The following is an 18554-nucleotide window of genomic DNA, read 5'->3' as shown; positions in this document are numbered from 1 at the left end:
TGGTTCCCTGGTTAAGGACATGTCGGAGCCTAACAGGCGTGCCTTTGTGCTGACCGCCGCTCACTGTTTTCACAGTAAGAGAGTTGCGTGTGTGTGTGTGTGCGTGCGTGTGTGCATGCGTGCGCGCGCGTGGGCGGGCGTGCGTGTGTGCGTGTTTGTGTGCGTGTGTACATGCATGCATGCATGCATGCATGCTTATGTACATGTCTGTATGTCTGTTTATTTGTGTGTGCATATGTGTGCATGTGTGTGCATTGGTCTGTACATTTGCATGTTCTTGTATGCATGCATGCACGTTTGCCTGTGTGTTTTGACTGCCGGGCAAGGTGGGTGTGGAAGCACTTGGCTCGGGCACTTCTGTGAAAAACCGAAAAAGCCAATGCGCCTCCAGCAGCACTAGATCTTTGCAGCAGTCTTGTCTCTAGAGCGGGTCAACTGGAGTGTGTCCAAGTGTGCTGAGACCGACGGTTAATTGAGAGCTTGTGGCCTGGCTGGCACAAGGGAAATATGGATGCAGCGGAAGAGATGTTTGGGTCTTTGACCACTTGATTGCGGGTCTGATGTGCTCCCCTCCCACCGCTTTATTTATTAAGAGCTGCAGATGCGCTGTGATCCTTGAGGATGGTGGCGTTCCTATGGATACGGAGCACTCCATCTGACTGGACCTCACACGAACCGTCAACTTGTTCCACTTGTAAACATGTTGTCAAAGCCCTTAGAAGGCACAATTACCGAATGTTTTGCCTACTCGAATAGGGGCCGGTTTGGAGGTGCTCGCAAAAGCGACTCACGCTGGAAACGGTCAGTGAAATGTAAGAGTGTATGTCCTGTCTGCTTTTCTTTTCCGGTTTTTTTCTAAAACTCACTTCTACAATCACCGTGTTTACTGTGCTGCAGGGAAATACTTGAAACAGGATTTACTGGTGAGACTAGGGGACACTATTTACTCCCTGAATGAAGGTACGGAACAGGACTATGGCGTGGACGAGATATTGCTCAATGGCTACCGGCCGTCCGGGCCGAGGTCTCGCATCATCCGGAACGACATTGCTCTGCTCAAGGTGAGACGTGTGTATGGTCTGTCTGTCTGTCTATTCAGATTTCACGAAATTAGGACAGGTTTACTATGGGAAATTGTCTAAAACCCAGATTATACACATTTATTTAAAGTGGTTATTTGAGCATTAATTGGGCGAAAATCGGGCCAAAGGCCAGTGGGACTATAAATAAAATCCTATCTGAAGGGACAGGTTTCCTATCAGTCCCAGTGTGTGTGTGTCACACAGTCTGCCGGCAGATTTCCACAGACACACTCAGCTCTGCTAATTATCCGTGTTGAAGTGTACGCAAGAATGTGACACAACCCAGCCAGCAAGAATTACAAAAAAAAAGACACCCAATGCTGTAGACAGCAAGCTGTTTCGGCCATAAAGGCCTCATCAGTACAGCTACGAGCCAAAAAAAGACATAAATACAAGAAAATTAGGGGCACATGCCTCGTACTGCTCTTTTCTCTCCGAAACTGAAGACTTGCAAGCCAGATACGAAAGAAAGAAAAAATCAGCAGTCACAGTCACACCACTAATTTCCTAATACTTTGAAATTCTCCGTGAAGTCCAAATTTGAATTTGACATAAATATAGATCATTGTACTGACGTATACTGCGCCAAAAAGTTGGTGTAAAATAATACCCACTTTATAGTTAGGGGAATGTTCATCAGTTGAGAGAATGGAAAAGTGAAAAATCTGAAGAAAGAAATGACTGTCACCACCAGCACTCGAACCAGGGACCTTGGCTCGAGGCTAGCAATGCTCTAACCACTGAGCTATGTTTTATTTTATTTTATGAACAATACATGTAATAGCGGCTTACCTTTTCCTTTGTTCACTTGTTGATAGCTGAATCGCGACCCAGTGTTGGGCCCCGCCATTCGTACTATCTGCTTGCCACACAAAGGTGGAAGAGGTGAGGAGACGGACTGGAGTATGGAGATCCCGCCTGAAACGCCAGTTGTATCCGGGGGCTGGGGCTGGGAGAAGGACGTGGGCTCCGACAACATCCATCCCAACCTCGACAAGATGAAGGCCATCAATTTATATGTGAGTATGCCTGTACAAGCCAAGAAGTAGTAAAATAGCGGTATTTTACTACTCCGGATTTTACTAATAATACATGTACCGTAAAGTACCGCCAGAGCGCCCCACCATCTCATCCTTTCGTGGTCGTGTTGTGGAGGTGGTCTGCTGTCTGTAGGTCATACGACATGAACCTTGTACACATATTGCACGTTTAGCAGTCAATCCGTACCTTCAAGCGGACACAAGCTCCACACAAAAACCTGCCAAGTGTGACCTTAGTACACTAAGATTCTCACATCGTACAAACTTCGTTGCACTCTGCCATACGATCTTCCTTCCTCTGGCTGTAAAATCAAGGTGGGGCGCTCTCGCGAGACGGGGCGCTCTGGCGGTACTTTACGGTAATATTAATATGTGAGTATGATTGTGTACAAGTCAGGAGTAGTAAAATAATGGTATTTTACTACTCCCTATTTTACTAATCTATATGCTCTTGTAGCAGTTGAGCACTCTTGCGTGGGGTAGTGCCTTTGCTGATTGCGTTATGCAGAGCTCACTGACTTGTCAGTTTGAGCACTCTGGCAAGGTACGTTCGGGCCTGATTGGAAATTTTTATTTCCATTGCTATCAGGTTCGGCCTCATTTTCTCTGTGCTGCGCTGATGAGTTCAAAAAGAACGAAACAGCATGCTGTCCGCAGATTGAGTATATGTGAGTATGTGTACAAGCCAGGGAGTAGTAAAATAATGGTATTTTAATACTCCCTGCTACAAGCTGCTCTGACCTCACTGCCATTCACAAAGACATAACTTACAACAGAGAGGTTCCAAGCTGTCCAATAGAATGCTCAACTCCGAAAGGCGGAGCTAGACCCAACAAAAATCAGAGGATGAAAAAAGGGCTTTTACTCCGAGTTTAACATCATCAGAAAACACTGTTCTAGCTTACAGTGCGTGAAACTCGGAGTAAAACACTTCTTTCAATCTCTCATTCTTGTTGGACACAACGTACAGGAAGTTGCATTTGGCCATTGCACGAAGAAAATACCACAATAATTTCACAAGCATACGCATAGGTGAGAAGCATAATTAACGGGGCAAAATGACTACTGTCCAGATTGTTGAGTCATAATATTACTATGTACAGTCGTGGCAAGTGAAGTCCGACACTTGGCATAAGGGACTACACCATGCAGTGTGCAGCCCCTGCAGACCGGGATACGGGACTACATTGTGTTACATGCAACTGTTATCTGTCTCATGACAGTACTCGTACTCATCACAGTCAAGGTTCACCTCAAAGGTTCAAAGGTGCTGGCGGGAATGCATGGGGACTGGATACCAATACTCCTTATGTGTACCATGTCTGTGAACTGTGTGTATCTACTTTATGATCTTTCGACCTGTTTGGGATGCATGCGGCTCTAATCAAGTACAAATTAGGTACAGCTCATTACATCATTGATATCCATTTGTGGCGCTGTCCCCTATGGCAAGTGTCGGATTTCACTTGCCAAGACTGTACATGTGCATGGCATACATATATACGACTAGACAAACACAGAACGGATCGGAACAGAAAAGAAGAACTTTGGCACATTGCACGAATGCCACGCCGAAGGAAGCTCCATGTTGCAGGCGCCCTATTGTTTGGTCGGCATGGTTGCCGTGACTTGCGGTGCACATGACCACAGCCAACGCACTGATGTGAATTACGTGTGAACGGGCATACAGGGGTAGTGCAAGCGTGCAGTGAAGCATGAGCATGCAGTAGCAATGCTGGCGATTTGAGTACCATAGTTTGAGCAGTATAGCACCTACCAGCGTGCACCCGTTAATCTGCATTAGTACAATAATGCTACACACACACATACACATGCACACACACGCACACACGCACACACACACGCCCGCACGCATGCACACCTCAGACCTCAGACCTCAGACATGCCCATCGCGGGAGCGATGATAGCGAACAGCTATGTTTTAGACATAGCAACTTGTGCTGGGATTACACCATCCAACAGCTTGCAAGGCTGATGAATTGACCGCCACTATTTTTAGCCTGGTATCCACCACACAGCTGTTTGAAGTGACTTTTTCTGGCCAGTGAATCCCTATTGCGCATGCACACACACACACACACACACACACACACACACACACACACACACACACACACACACACACACACACACACACACACACACACATGTCTAACGCCTCCATTGGTTTGTTTGAACTGTTTCCCATGCCTACAGACCCTGAATACGTCGGTGTGCGAGAAAGTAATGGCTGCCGGCCCTAGCACCGTGTGTGCACATGACCCTATCAACAACGCTGATACATGTCTAGGAGACTCTGGCGGACCGCTCATGAGAAGACGCGGCTCTAAGCGAGGCAAGGATGACAAGGGCACATGGTTTGTCGCTGGCGTTCTCAGCTACGGCCCGTGTAAGTACAGACGGCATGACGGTTCTGGCAAGTGACAGTCAACGCCAGGGCTCGGGTGCACCGCCTTGTGCCAATGTGTGCGTGTGTGTGTGCGTGTGTGTGTGCGTGTGCGTGCATGTGTGTGCGTGTGTGTGTGTGTGTGCGTGTGTGTACGTGCGTGAGGGTGCTTGTGCGTGCGTGCTTGTGTGACTGCATGTGTTTGGGAGGAATGGAGAAGGAGATATACCATGCATGTACTTGTAGGTGTGCGCGAAAATCCCGTAATAAACATCTACATGTCTGTAGAGATAACCAGTCTTTTTGAGAGACCACCTGCTCTTTGAGACCACCTGCTCTTTGAGACCACCTGCTCTTTGAGACCACCTGCTCTTTGCGACCACCTCTTTAAGACCACCTGCTCTTTGAGACCACCTGCTCTTTGAGACCACCTGCTCTTTGAGACCACCTGCTCTTTGAGACCACCACTAGTCGGTAGAGACCAACAATCTAGTAGTAGTACAGTTGAACATCGATTATCCGCACATCGACTATCCGACCATTCAATTATCCGTAACAGTTTTTTTGGGCGCCCGTGCCGTAGAGTACGCACTGTGCATGTAGTGAGCCATTCAAAAAATACGAAAATTTTGAAAAGTAAAAAGTAAAAAGGTCGTGCGGCTAGTAATAACCACTGAAAGTGTGTGAGTGACAGTTTTTTTCTTATCCAGAACATTTGCCTTATCTGAACACCGCCTGACAGTTGTCTGCCCAGAGGTGGTCGGATAATCGATGTTCAACTGTAGTAGAATTTATTATTTTACTAGGGAACTCCCAACAGGCGTTGCCTTTTTACTGGGAACCCTAGGAATGACTTGGTGCTTGTGACAAATGCAGAAAGGGGCTTAGCTTGACGACATCCAGGTGGAAGCATGTTCCATCTGTCTGCTGCCAAAAATGAAAATAGCATTCAGGCCGTAACGAGACGTAGCTCTGGGTAGGTTCAGAGCCCCAAACCATGTTTCTTCCGATACGTTTTCCGATACGTTTTGACTAGTGAAAAAGACTGCTCACCGTGCTTTCCGGAGTACAAGCCGCGCTTTTAACACCAGTAATTCACCCCAAGAAAGTTGTGCAGCTTAAACTCCGATGGTCAAATTAATGATGGGTAGATGTCTGTATTTCGTGGCCAAAAAATTGTTTGAGGCTTATATACTCCAGTGTGGCTTGGACTCCGGGAAATACAGCATATTGCAATCATATACGGGCAGTTTTTAAACATGGGTTGTCACTGAGCTCCGTACTGCACTTGTGTCCTGTGGTGTGTTTTTTTGCGATGCAGCTGGCGAGGAGAACTTCTGCAATGTGCCGGGCAAGTTCGGCGTTTACACTAAACTGGACGAGAGCATGCTGAACTGGGTCTATCGAAGGCTGGGCAAAGAAATATGATCCGTATTCTGCATGTAGCACAGAGATGGACACACCCACATGCATGCTATAAACACACATACACACACACGCACACACACACACACACACACACACACACACACACACGTGCATGCGTGCTTGCGCTCATGTGTACATTTACTGACACATACTGTATGTACGCATACTCTTGTCTTGAGCAGCACACCTGAATGCTATTGAAAATTCCCGACTCCCGACTGGGCAGAGATGGTACGGTAACGGGTTGAAATCCTTGGACGGTCCAGTGTGTACATTTGCTTGTATTGTGCAAGGCACACTTAAGGACTATACGTGCTCCTATGTGCCCCTCGTATTGACCACAATATACTGGGAGTCGAAGCTCGCCTTCCCCCCCCCCCCCCGCCTCACGCTTTTACTTCATCAGTTGCACCTGAGGAATTATTACCATTTTAATACTTCAAGTATTTACAAATATGATTGTGCTTATTCTTTAGTTCTCTTTCTCCTCCTTTTTTTGCCTGCCTTTGAATATATTATAGTCTCATCCCTGGGCATTCTGCCACATTATGCTCTTATGGGTCATCTGCTGAGATGTAATCTTTGTTGAACCAGGATTCAACAATGCACACGTGACCTGTGAAGTCTTGATGAATTGAACTCCGAGTGACTAGGTGTTGATGCCTGCGTGCCATGCTCACTGTATGTGCCCGCACGACATGTGTATGTGAGTCCCCAGGCTGGATGCGAGCGAGCGAGCGTGGGGGGGGGGGGGGGGTCGCTGTGTGTAGCTGAGCTCCTACTTGCTTCTTCAGAGCAATGCTCTTCGTAATAATAAAGTTCATAATCTTTCAATACACGGATTCTCTATAGTGCATCAAGCGTTCAAATCACACATTTCCTCGTGCTTTCCACAACAAGCACAGATAGATGGCTGGTTAGTTTCGTGATTGGCAAATGGTAAGCTACGGGTTCTAGTCTGACATAGTCTGAAAGAAGTTTTTTGGAGGGCAATGGGGGAAAATGGGGAGCTGTATGTACGAGTGATTCCTGTCAATGTGGCAACAAGTGATCATCATACATGTAGATCTATATGTCACAGATTATGGCCTCCAAACTTATGTCACGAGTTCTGTGTTTCGTTACTGAAGAATCTTTTTTTGTCATTTTGACGATTTCCTCATGGTATTTTGTGCAGAGCTCATTTCTAGTCCTGGTTATCCCTCTCGTGCACGATCTGTCTTCCCTGGTCACTCCTTGTGCTCTCCCCACCATCCTCCCTTTCCTGTGTTCAAGTTATAGACGTTCTTACTCCAGCGGTATTCATCGCAAAACCGGTAACCATGACGAACCCCGCTACGTAGCGCGGGGCTCAGCACACGACGCCGGTGTGACAGCGCTTCCACCCTCCCTCTCCCCTACCAACGCACGCACACGCACACCGAGACATGCTGGAGTTCATTGGCTGTGCAGCCGCAATGAGGCACAAACGGCCGAGCAACAAACATATTGCGGCCTCTCAGTATTGTCTTGGCAGCCACCGTGGAAGAAAGAGAATCGCGAGAACTTCAAATAAATAGCACCCACAATGCCAGAACTGGAGAAATTGCTAATATCTTAATATAAATTATATAACCATGCCAACGCGCAACTACATTGCTGGCAACTGAAATCCGACGCCCTGAGCGGTGCGCTCACATCGCAAAGACCCAACACGGGATGGTACAACTACGAAACAGAGACCGCTAGAATGTGAACCCACCACCGCTCAGGGGGTCAGATTTCAGTTGCGAGCACTGTAGGTCTGAAGTGAATAGTGAGAACAAGTGCAACTGGCAATACCACTTCATTGCTCATTGGTGGGTGAAGTGGAGACTCACAGTAGGCTGGGTGAAGTACAGATCTGACAGTAGGCTGGGGGAAGTACAGATCAGCCGACCACCAAAGTCACCGGGGAACGGGAGATCACATTGTGATGTGCACCAGATACATGGACACACACACGCTCACACACACACACACACACACACACATACACGTGCGCACACGCACACACACACACACACACACACACACACACACACACACACACACATACTGACACACACACACACACACACACACACACACACACACACACACACACCACTAAATGTTCTTTCATTTGCTTGGTATGGGCTACGGTAGCAGCACAGTGCAGTGTAGGTATCCACTACACAGCCTTGTCAAAGAACTGATAGGAACATATGCAGCATTGTTGTCTCAAGGGGATTCTGGTCCCGGGGAATATTACCCGGGGGGGGGGGGGGGGGGGGGGGGGTAAGTAGGCAGGCCAGTCTTGCAGACCTTAGCACTGCTGCCTATCAGTGTACCGGTGAGAGAGAGAGGGAGCGTGTTCCGCAAGTCCACTGAGCCCAGCTTGATGGCACCCAGTTACTTGACTGTGCCAGAAGACAGTGCCAGAAGTGACTGGTGTGCGACTGTGATAACCTGATACATTGCAGCTGCTGCTCACATGGGAATGTACAGGTGGGTCTGAGGAGTGTGGTTGTCAAGTCCTTGGGCGCGTGACCACTCATCCACACACTGGGTCTACGTTTGACCAGCAAACCTCTCTCACGCATGCGAGCACGCGCACGCGCACACACACACACACACACACGTTGGCCGGGACCGGGATGTAGGTAACAGGTGCTACGACCACCTGGTCACTAACACACACAGTTACTCGGATTCTCCAGTTCATCATCCTCCTGCTCTGCCAGATCTATGACATCACCATCGCGTATTAGCGGGTCCATACCTAGCACCTCCCTGGCCAAACCCTGCTCCAACTCAAATATGCCATCGCCTGTGAGAGCGGAGGTGTAGAAGACGCGGCGGATGTTGTAGCGCTCGGCCAGGAAGTCAGCCTGACTCTGTAACGTGTCAGCATTCTCACCAGCCTGGGGTAAAACGCAAAGAAGGAGAGCGGGAAGACTGAGAGAGAGAGAGAGAGAGAGAGAGAGTGTGTGTGTATGTGTGTGTGTGTATGTGTCTGTATGTACGTCAAGAAGTACATGTGAGTGAGTGTGTACGCGCAAGCGTGTGTGCTTGTGTGCGTGTGTGTGTGCTTGCGTGTATGTGTGCGTGCATGCGTGTGTGCGTGCGTGCATGCGTGTGTGTATGTGTGTGTGTATGTGTGTGTGTGTATGTGTGTGTGTGTGTGTGCTTGCCTGCGTACGTGTGTGTGTGTGTGCTTGCCTGCGTACGTGTGTGTGTGTGTGTGTGTGTGTGTGTGTGTGCTTGCCTGCGTACGTGTGTGCGTGTGTGTGTGTGTGCGTGCACGTGAGTTCTCGGTGCACATGCATGTCACACTATTTGCTGTAAATCGGATTCACGTCTACAACACCTACGATAGTATGGATACATACGAAGACAGTGCAACCTTAATACATAGCCATGGTAACCGTGGTAACCATGGTAATCATGGTGGTGGCAGTCGTCTCTTTGGCTGGCCAGGCTTTAGTCTGACCCTGTGTCCAGTGACGCGCATTGTGCAGTGCCAGGGCACAGACTACGCCATGGACCAATGACAATGATCATACAGTCAACTTCGCTAATAACGACTGCGGATATAATGACAACTCGCGAATAACGACAGAATTTCCGTGCCCAGAGCAAAGTCCCCTCTAACTGTAACACATATAATGAGACTTCGCGAATAAGGACACTTTTCTGATGCCCAGCTGAGTGTCATTATACGCAAAGTTGACTATACATGTGAAGTGTTTGGCAAGTGCCTGGATTGTATTAGTACTGTACATACACTGGCTTGACTAGGGCAGTTCCTGGCAACAATCTCTAGCTTCAACAGGCGAGAATGCCCAGTTGATGATACTGCACTGCACTCTACTGTACCGCACTACACCACACCGCACACCACACACCTCACCGCACTACACCGCACCGCATCACACCACACCACACCGCACCGCATACCACACACCACACACACACCACATCACCACACACCGCACATCACCACACCACACCACACCACACACTACACTGCACACCACATCACCACACACCACACACACACCATATCACCACACACCGCAGATCACCCTGCATAGCAAAACCCTCACCTTGTCACTCTTGTTCCCGCACAGAAATAGCTTGACGTCCTTGGGGCTGTACACGAGCGCATCCTCGATCCACTTGTCCAGGAACATGAGTGTGTTCTCGTCATCCATGCTGAATACAAACAGTGCGGCACGTGTGTTACGGAAGTACGCATTGCTCAACGTGTCCTTGAACTTCTCCTCTCCGGCCGTATCCCAGATCTGCAGCTGGGTACCACAATGGCAACAAAAACAGTACAGTACACCAAATGTTGCAAAGGAAGGATCCACGAGTGGGATTCAAACCCAGGAGTGGACCCCTGCCTTCCCGAGACAGTGCCCTACTGATTAGGCTCCCCAAGATCACACACGCCCGTGGCTCCTTTTTGCTACACTGCTCCCCTACCCGCGCAGGCTGTGTCCTCACGCCGTACCAACTCGTGGGGGGTACAATGGGTCGCGCGTTCGAGCCATTGCCAGGCACCAATGCTAATGCTAAAGAAGGATCCACGAGCGGGATTCAAACCTAGCACCCCGTCTTCCCAGGACAGTGCCCTACCGATTAGGCTACCGGGGATCACACACACGCACGCGCGCACACACACACACACACACGCACACGTGCGCGTGGGTCCTTCTTGCTACAGAAAGCTAGCCTGATGGCTACACCATTACAACACACTGCTGCTGTCATGACAACAACACTGCTGTAATGGTATGCGTGTGCGTGTGTGTGTATGTGTGTGTGTGTGCATGTGTGCGTGTGTGTGCGTGTGTGTGTGTGTGTGTGTGTGTGTGTGTGTGTGTGTGTGTGTGTGCGTGTGTGCGTGTGTGCGTGTGGAAACAGCGCCAGGTCAGTCCAAGACTAATAACCCCACTGCCCCTGCTCTGCAAACAGTGCAGGTCGTGGCAGATCACTCTAGTGCCAAAATTCACATTAGGGAATTCGGAATTCTCTCACCCATATACCCCAGCCCAATAGATGAGACCCAAGGGCGGATCCAGGAGGGGTTCCAGGGGTTCCGTGAAACCCCCTAAATTTCGTAAATGTACGACTGGTAACAATACGCGTGTCCATGTACATGTATCAGCTATTCAGTTTTGACTATGCTGGAACCCCCCGGTAGAGATCGCTGGATCCGCCGCTGAGACCTGAACCACGGAGACTCCTCGGTTTAGGCTCGCACAGTCCATGTCGATTCCGAGACCGAAATGGTCGGAGGAGTGCACTGCGCCTGACCAGCACAGCTCTTGTAGCACCTACTACTCCTTTGTTGTCTTTGTCTCTTTTATTACCCCTATTACTTTGTAGGGATGTGCACATAGTATATAAAAAATAAAAAAAATAAAAAAAGGCTAAGTCCTGTAGTCCAGTGTGGAGAATCCATAAATACAAAATACAAATACAACCCCTGAAACTCTGTGTATTGCGACCAGGGAGTGATGGTGTGCTCTTGCAGTACGTCTACCAACAAATAAGGTGCGGCGTGAGATCCTAATGTGCTCTGGCTGGCTGGCTGGCCAGAGTCAGGCAAGTGTTTGTCGATTCGGCAGGCATCGCACAACTCTGAAAACTAGTTCAAAGTGTTTTTACATCTTTATCATTATCATCCACCAATAATTGCTGCCTTATTGTACACGTAGTCAGATGTTCCTCGATGTCCGTCCACCACATCACATTCTTCGCAATACATGCACAATAAAGCCGTTATGAAATGTCGATTCAGATGGTCCTGTTGACCGCTACCCTCCAAATGTACTTACGTTCACTTGATCCTTCTTCTTGCGTCCATTGTCCACGGTGACAAGCCACGTGAAGAAATCAGTGCCGAGAGTGGAGCGCGTGGTCTGGTCCGGTTGCTGCGTGATGCGGAGTATGAGCGAGGTCTTACCTACGCCACAGTCACCCACTGTCACCACCTGTATAGTCATGGTGTGTGTGTGTGTGTGTGTACGTGTGTGTGTGTGTGTGTGCGCGCGTGCGCGCGCGCGCGTGTGTGCGTGTGTGTGAAGAACACATGAACAAAGGGATAGGAGGCTAGCTACAGTATCAGCCATTGCCACACATTTTCATGATCACTTTTCACAAAACTTTCATCATCGTAAAAGATTGTTCATTTTCGGTAGACTAGCAAGCTGATTATGGATTCGCAATAACATTTGAGGGTCCCATATCCGTTCCTACTACACCTTCCTTGTGATACGGATGTCCAAACATCGGAATTTTGGGCAAAATAGCAACATTTTAACCATCTTTGGGCCCCTAAAAAAATCACGGCTTGCGTCAGACTCTGCTAGAGGCCGAGTTTCCGCATCCGTAGGAACGCCACCACCCTTCAAGGATCAAGGCGCAGATGCAGCTCCTAAAGCGGTGGGAGGTGAGTAGATCAGCTCACCAGCAAGCGGTCAAAGATCGAAAATCCCGTTCACCGCACTCATGGTCCCTAACACATAAGTACAATCATAGGGACCCCTATTTTTAATTTCACAGGATTATGAAATTTTGGCTGCAACTGTCCCCAACCTCAACATGTAACACGGATGTTGAGTCAATAATGAATAACTCCCTTTTTGACCCGTATCCATGTGTCCCCGGTTTCCTTTCACTGTGTTCTAACTTGAACACTGTAGTGCATCCGATGATACATGAACAATCTACATCAGGATCATCAGTCGCCGGAAGCTGTTTCCGATTGGTCTGCCCATAGCATAACCTTTCATACTTTCTGCATGACATGACGGTCACACATTACCTCTTCAGCAGTAAGCACACGTAACTCGTTGGTGGTCCGAAAGCGTGTGCACAGCAATGACCTGACCAACTGCAAGAGTAGATAAACAAGAGTGTGCAACTCCGAATCTCTCCTGCACAATCTGCAGATACCCCTGCCCACGGCGTAGTTTTTTGTTGACGTCACCTTTTTTCAGAGAAACGCGCATTTTGCAGCAGAGCAGTGTGAGAGCACGTGCTGGGCACCGACCTTGTAGTGTAAAGCCCGGCCAAGTGCACGAGGAAAAACTTTCCAAAAGACTCGCATGCGCGTGCGTCGTTGAAAAGATTACGTCAACAAAAAATTCCGCCGTGGGCCAACCCATCCGCGAGTTGCACACTCTTGTTTATCTACTCTTGCCAACTGGAGCAGTACGTCAGGACTATAGCGGGAGTGGCAAACCAGCTAGTGAATGATTGCGCCACACCCTTGCCCCTCCACACAGAGAGTATCATATTCTCCGGATAACAAGCCACAACCTGATTTTCGGCAAGAATTACAGATACCTACCCTGTTTATCACCGTTACTTTGACCATCGTAGTATCAGCTGCACCGACTCAGTTTTCTGGCTGAACTACCGGTGTTTGAAGTGCGGCTTATGCTCTGGTCTGGTCCGGGTCTGATCTACTCACCTACCACCGCGAGGAGTTGCATCTGCACCTTGATCCAAGAGGGTGGTGGCGTTATTATTACTATTATTGAAATTTTGAATAGGGCAATCCCCACAGGTCTACGGTCTTTTTACAGGGTACCCTATGTGGTCACGTATAGATTTGCGGAATAGTGAAAGCGAGGCGTTCCTGCGGATGCGGAAAACTGGGCCTTCGGCCGAATCTCACGCGAACCGTGAATTTTTTTTGCTCCGGAAAATACGGAATCTCAACTGATGGTGTACTGGAATAACCTTTCTATCAAGTACTGTCTATCCACTGGGAAGTATTAAAACGCATACAGAACGGACAAGCCTCGCACCCAAAACTGTGGTGTTACAGCCAGGGAGTAGTAAAATACCTGATAGTTTACTACTCCCTGGCTACAGCTGCTGGCGAAAAATGTAGCCACATGGTGGTAGAACTGCCCGATCTGCATGGAGTAGTAAAATATCAGTGTTTTACTACTCCCCGGTCCCAGGCAGGAGTAGTAAAATACCGGTAATTTACTACTCCGTGTCCGGGACAAAAAAAAATGAAGCACATGTTTCCACCCGGGATCGAACCGGGGACCTTTCGCGTGTTAGGCGAACGTGATAACCGCTACACTATGGAAACCTGCATGTCAAACTGTCCACAAGCTCTTTTGCATGGACATTATACATGTACCGTAAAGTACCGCCAGAGCGCCCCACCATCTCGTCCTTTTGTGGTCGTAGTGTGGAGGTGGTGACCTATCTGTAGGTCATACAACATGGACCTTGTACACATATTGCACGTTGTGCAGTCAATCCTTCCGGTGGACACGAGCTCCACACAAATCCTGCTAAGTGTGAACATCTCATACACTAAGGGGCCTATTATAATTATGTGCAACTCCAGCCCGGGCTGGAGCGAGCGGGCCAGCCCGCCAAGGGTGTTTACATGTGCAAGGCCGGGCTGGTCGCCAGCCCGCAGTGAGTTTATATGCACTGAGCACACGCCAGCCCGTTGCGAGTATGCAGCGAACACACTACGACTGTAGTGTGCTGCCCCGGGCTGAAACGCAGGGCTGCAAGCCATACTCAGCTTATAAACCTAACAACTTTTTTTCTCACACAATGTATTCTTCTGCTGATTTCTTTTCGCGCTGTGGCACATGTTTGGTGTGTTGTATCACCTCGTTTCTTTTCCCTGTTTTTCACATTTTTAGCTGTCCATATCAAAGTATTTTGCAAGTAGTTCCCCTTCCATTTTAATGTAAATCCTGCATGTCGACAAATAAACAGTGCTCACTGCACGTCCTTCTTGTTGCTGTACAAAAAGCTTCATAGATTTTCAAGACAATATCGGGAATCCTCTTTATAACTTCCCTCAAAAGGTAAAAGTAACTATTTTGTAGTATGAACGCAGTGTCGACACCATAATAATACAACTCTGGCCCGGGCTGGTATGTTTATATGTGCTTTTTCTGGCCCGCCTAGCCGGGATCCCGGGTGCCTCGAGGCGGGATCCCGCCTCGCCGGGCCAGCCCGCTTGCCATGTAAACGCACCACAGGTTTTGTGTGGATTTGTGTACAACCCCGAGATCCCGTTGCAGGCGGGCTCGCCCGCCTGTCGACCAGCCCGGGCTGGAGGTGCACATATAATCACCCCCTAAGTCTAAGGTTCTCACACCGTACAAACTTCGTTGCACTCTGCCATACAACTTTCCTTTCCCAGGCTGTAAAATCAAGATGGGGCGCTCTGGCCAGACGGGGCTTTACGGTACATGTACATATTGTACCCTTTTCAAAGAAAAAAAGTGAGTCTGAAGAAGAAAAAAGATGAGTCTGGCAGCGGTGGGATTCGAACCCACGCCTCCGGAGAGACTGGAGCCTAAATCCAGCGCCTTAGACCACTCGGCCACGCTACCTGTGACAGGATAGGAGCGATGTTCGTAGATATCGATCTTTTTGCTATTCAAGGCGGTACACTCGTGCTCCCCTTAGAGGCGATTTACACGACGGCAGTGCACCCCGCCGGGAAGACAAGCACGTGATCCCGAGAGCTTGCCGTGATACGGGAAAAACGAAAATCGATTCACACGGCAGGATGCACGTACAGTACCTGTAGTACAACACAGTCCACGAAATGTCACGGTATGCATTTCCACCACCCAGCCCCCCCCCCCCCCCCCCCGGCCCCCTCATGGCACCGGGACCGTACCGGGATAGCCGGCGGGATACGTTCGCGCCAAAATATGAGTACATGTGACTGAATCTCCATGGTAGCATCACGCACGGCATGAATCCTGCCGTCGTGTAAACCGCCTCTTACCCAAGCCAGGGAAGCCAAACTCTTACCAGCATTCGCCCCAACATCCTGCTAAATACAATGCGCAAATGCCTGTTGATTATCACCCTGCGTCGCATAACATCCAGCTTCCAGTCTCCATCACGGAGTGGATCAAGGACGAAACGGAGCACTGCTGATATCATATGGACTTGCCAATGCCGGGATTCGGCGGCTGCAAAGGCCCAACAATTTATAAGGCAATGCTTGATTTGTGGTGTGCACATGTGGAAAGCATATGCCACTAGAAGTAGAGCCATAGAGCCAAGCTACTCGAGATGATGACTAGAGTCGTTGAGCGTGATGCAGCTAGGTAGCTCTTGGACCTTCTTCTGATCCTTTCTTTAGAGGATACCCGGTCATGCAAAAGTTGTGACCGTGTAAGCCCTACTCATGGTACTACATGTACTTGGCAACACAAAACTGCAAGGGATGGATCATCATTGGATCGATCCAGTGCATCCACGGGCCTCCCCTATCAAAATAATAAATTCTACTATCGCTCTACGTTTTTTTAACTTTAGTTTGTTGCTTCAACAGTACCATGTACAATTTCAAACAGGGGTGACAGGAAACAAAATAACTGAGGGTCATCAGAAATGGCGTGAGGGAGAACAAAAAACGGTGAATCGGCAGACATCAAGCCGTGGCTGACGGCAACTGGTGGCAACCGCATACAGCATGCTTGCCAACACTCGGACGAGCAGGAAAATTGTAGAAATTGACAGAAAAATTGACCTGCCTGTGCCTCTACATTGCCTTTGCATTGACTATAGTCACTATGGGCTATGCATTCAAACTGCCCAGATCTGGACGTCCCTAGTCCGGGCACGTCCATCTACCAGGGACCTTTCTGATCCATCTAGAGTCACAAAAAATGGGCTTTCCAACGGAAAAAAAACCAGGGCCCCAAAAACAATTGATTTGAATTTTTTAAGCTTTCTTGCATGCAGCAAGTATGTAAGTTAGTTCTGCGTTACGGGCAGTGCTCGGTCCCAACCTGCAACCCGGATGTGCCATGGCCGGATGTGCCATGCCCGGATGTGCCATGCCCGGATGTGCCATGCCCGGATGTGCCATGCCCGGATGTGCCATGGCCGGCTAACGCCCCCTCCTTTGCATTGGCTTCTGCCATTGGACGGTGAAATAAAATAAATAAATAAATAAGTGGGGAGTTTTAGTGTAAAGGTACAAACATACAACTGTGGCTCATGGGCGTTATCAGCCGCCGATGCTAACATACTTGATACTTTTCAAAGTAGCTACCCCACACGATTGAGCTGCTGGGCCCGCCCGCCCGGCTAAAGGAAGAGACCCCCACAAAGGAGAAGGGCCTACCACCAGGGACCCCCACCCGAAGCCACAGACAGCCCCAGTTGCTCCCAAAATAGAGGCATGAAGCAGTCTAGAGAAAGGTCGAAAAGGTCGAAAGGTGCTCACAGTGTGCTAGTATTAGAGACTGTGCTAGTAATGGAGACCTGTGCTTATAATAGAGAATATACGGTGATTGTGGACGACATGTAATGCATTTTCAACTACTACTATGTGCACTTGCAATCAATGAATTACGAAGCACATTTGTGGCCAAAGAAATACAGACCCGCGAGTTAAAAAGCAAAGCCGCATTTCCATTTCAATTACATCACGCACGGTCCGAAAACCCTGCGAGGGCCGCAGGAACACTGACACTGCTTTCAGATCACGGGTCGCATTTCTTTGGCCACAACTGTACTACCCTGGCAAACAGCTAAACCGGGCCAACTAGAACTAAAGAACATTATGCCTGCAAGCAAAGAGTCCGTAGATCGACGTACATGTACTTCTCCCCCCCCCCCCCCCCCCCCCAAGAGTGTGCAATTCCCGCAATCTAGGCAGAACAATGTGAATGTACCTTGTGTGTCGCGATCTCCGACGATTCACTGAAGACCGAGTCGTGGTCTCCGCCGTCTGCCGTGCTCCTCGCGGCACTGCTGATACCAATGCCATTGCCGACACCGCTACCAGTGGACCGGCTGCTGCTGGTACTGCCGGGCAGCAACTTGCCGACCGCTTTGCTCATGATGCCAACGCAGTATTGCTGAGCTTGCTTGCGCAATATGTAGTGACTGCGGGCAGTGTCTGTGATACGGCACTGACCGCGCTATGAATGAGATCGTCAGCGGCCAGCTCTTGAAGAACGGACGGGCTGGAAAATCAGGCAAACAATCACCGGCGACCTAACTAACGACAGAGATGTCCGAGCAGTAATGTGGGAAGCGGACTTCAGCTTGTAGCACTGCTAGGACTCTGCGCCGCGGAACGCCAAAGCCTGCTAACCGGCAAGCCCACCGGTCACCAAGAGAAAAACAATTGGCACGCGGCGACAACCAATGGACAACGTAATGACTTGAACTTACTTGGGGCGCGTTCGAATTGTCACTCTTTGACTTTTCAAGGAGTTTCGTTTTTCTGAAGAGGTGGCCTTATTGGCCTCTTCAGAAAAACGAAGTTCCTCGAAACTCATCCGATCATGGGAAGGGCTTAGGTGGGTTAGTCGAAGAGTTTGGAATAGCTACGTCACGTAGTATGTGGAGATGGTCGATCTGATCGTACGTCATCATCGCCATGACAATTCCACTGCAAAACTCTAAAAATCGTTCTAATGCCAGTAATCATGGTAATGACGCCGGGACACAATCTCTTCATAAAATTTGTTTGAACAGTTGATGAAAAAATCTTTTTACAAAAGAAGTCAACTAATGAATAGAAGAAGTATTTTTTCTCTTTTCCATGTTGAT

At 48.9% G+C, this 18554-nt stretch overlaps 2 protein-coding genes and 2 non-coding genes across 4 annotated transcripts; 1 reads left to right on the top strand and 3 right to left on the bottom strand.

Annotated features, from left to right (window-relative positions):
- The first annotated feature begins 6 nt into the window (after positions 1-6).
- On the top strand, positions 7-6596 carry LOC135821048 (serine protease 33-like). The gene is made up of 5 exons (XM_065334109.1): positions 7-74; positions 898-1061; positions 1901-2101; positions 4340-4532; positions 5851-6596. The coding sequence occupies exons 1-5, from the start codon at positions 20-22 to the stop codon at positions 5955-5957; spliced, it is 720 nt and encodes a 239-aa protein (XP_065190181.1). The 5' UTR covers positions 7-19; the 3' UTR covers positions 5958-6596.
- A 797-nt stretch (positions 6597-7393) lies between these two features.
- LOC135821047 (ras-related protein Rab-13-like) lies at positions 7394-18154 on the bottom strand. Its single transcript, XM_065334107.1, has 4 exons — positions 17669-18154; positions 11807-11962; positions 10067-10270; positions 7394-8881 (listed from the first exon to the last, which is right to left on the bottom strand). Exons 1-4 carry the CDS (start codon positions 17834-17836, stop codon positions 8648-8650), a joined length of 762 nt encoding a protein of 253 aa, XP_065190179.1. The 5' UTR covers positions 17837-18154; the 3' UTR covers positions 7394-8647.
- On the bottom strand, positions 14010-14082 carry Trnav-aac (transfer RNA valine (anticodon AAC)). The gene has a single exon. It is a non-coding gene; the product is annotated as a tRNA-Val (tRNA).
- On the bottom strand, positions 15277-15358 carry Trnal-uag (transfer RNA leucine (anticodon UAG)). Its single transcript has one exon. It is a non-coding gene; the product is annotated as a tRNA-Leu (tRNA).
- Positions 18155-18554: the final 400 nt, after the last annotated feature.

Source organism: Sycon ciliatum, chromosome 7 (genome assembly GCF_964019385.1).
Source record: "Sycon ciliatum chromosome 7, ocSycCili1.1, whole genome shotgun sequence".
NCBI classification, from domain to species: domain Eukaryota; kingdom Metazoa; phylum Porifera; class Calcarea; order Leucosolenida; family Sycettidae; genus Sycon; species Sycon ciliatum.
This window is presented reverse-complemented; position numbering and strand designations above follow the sequence as displayed.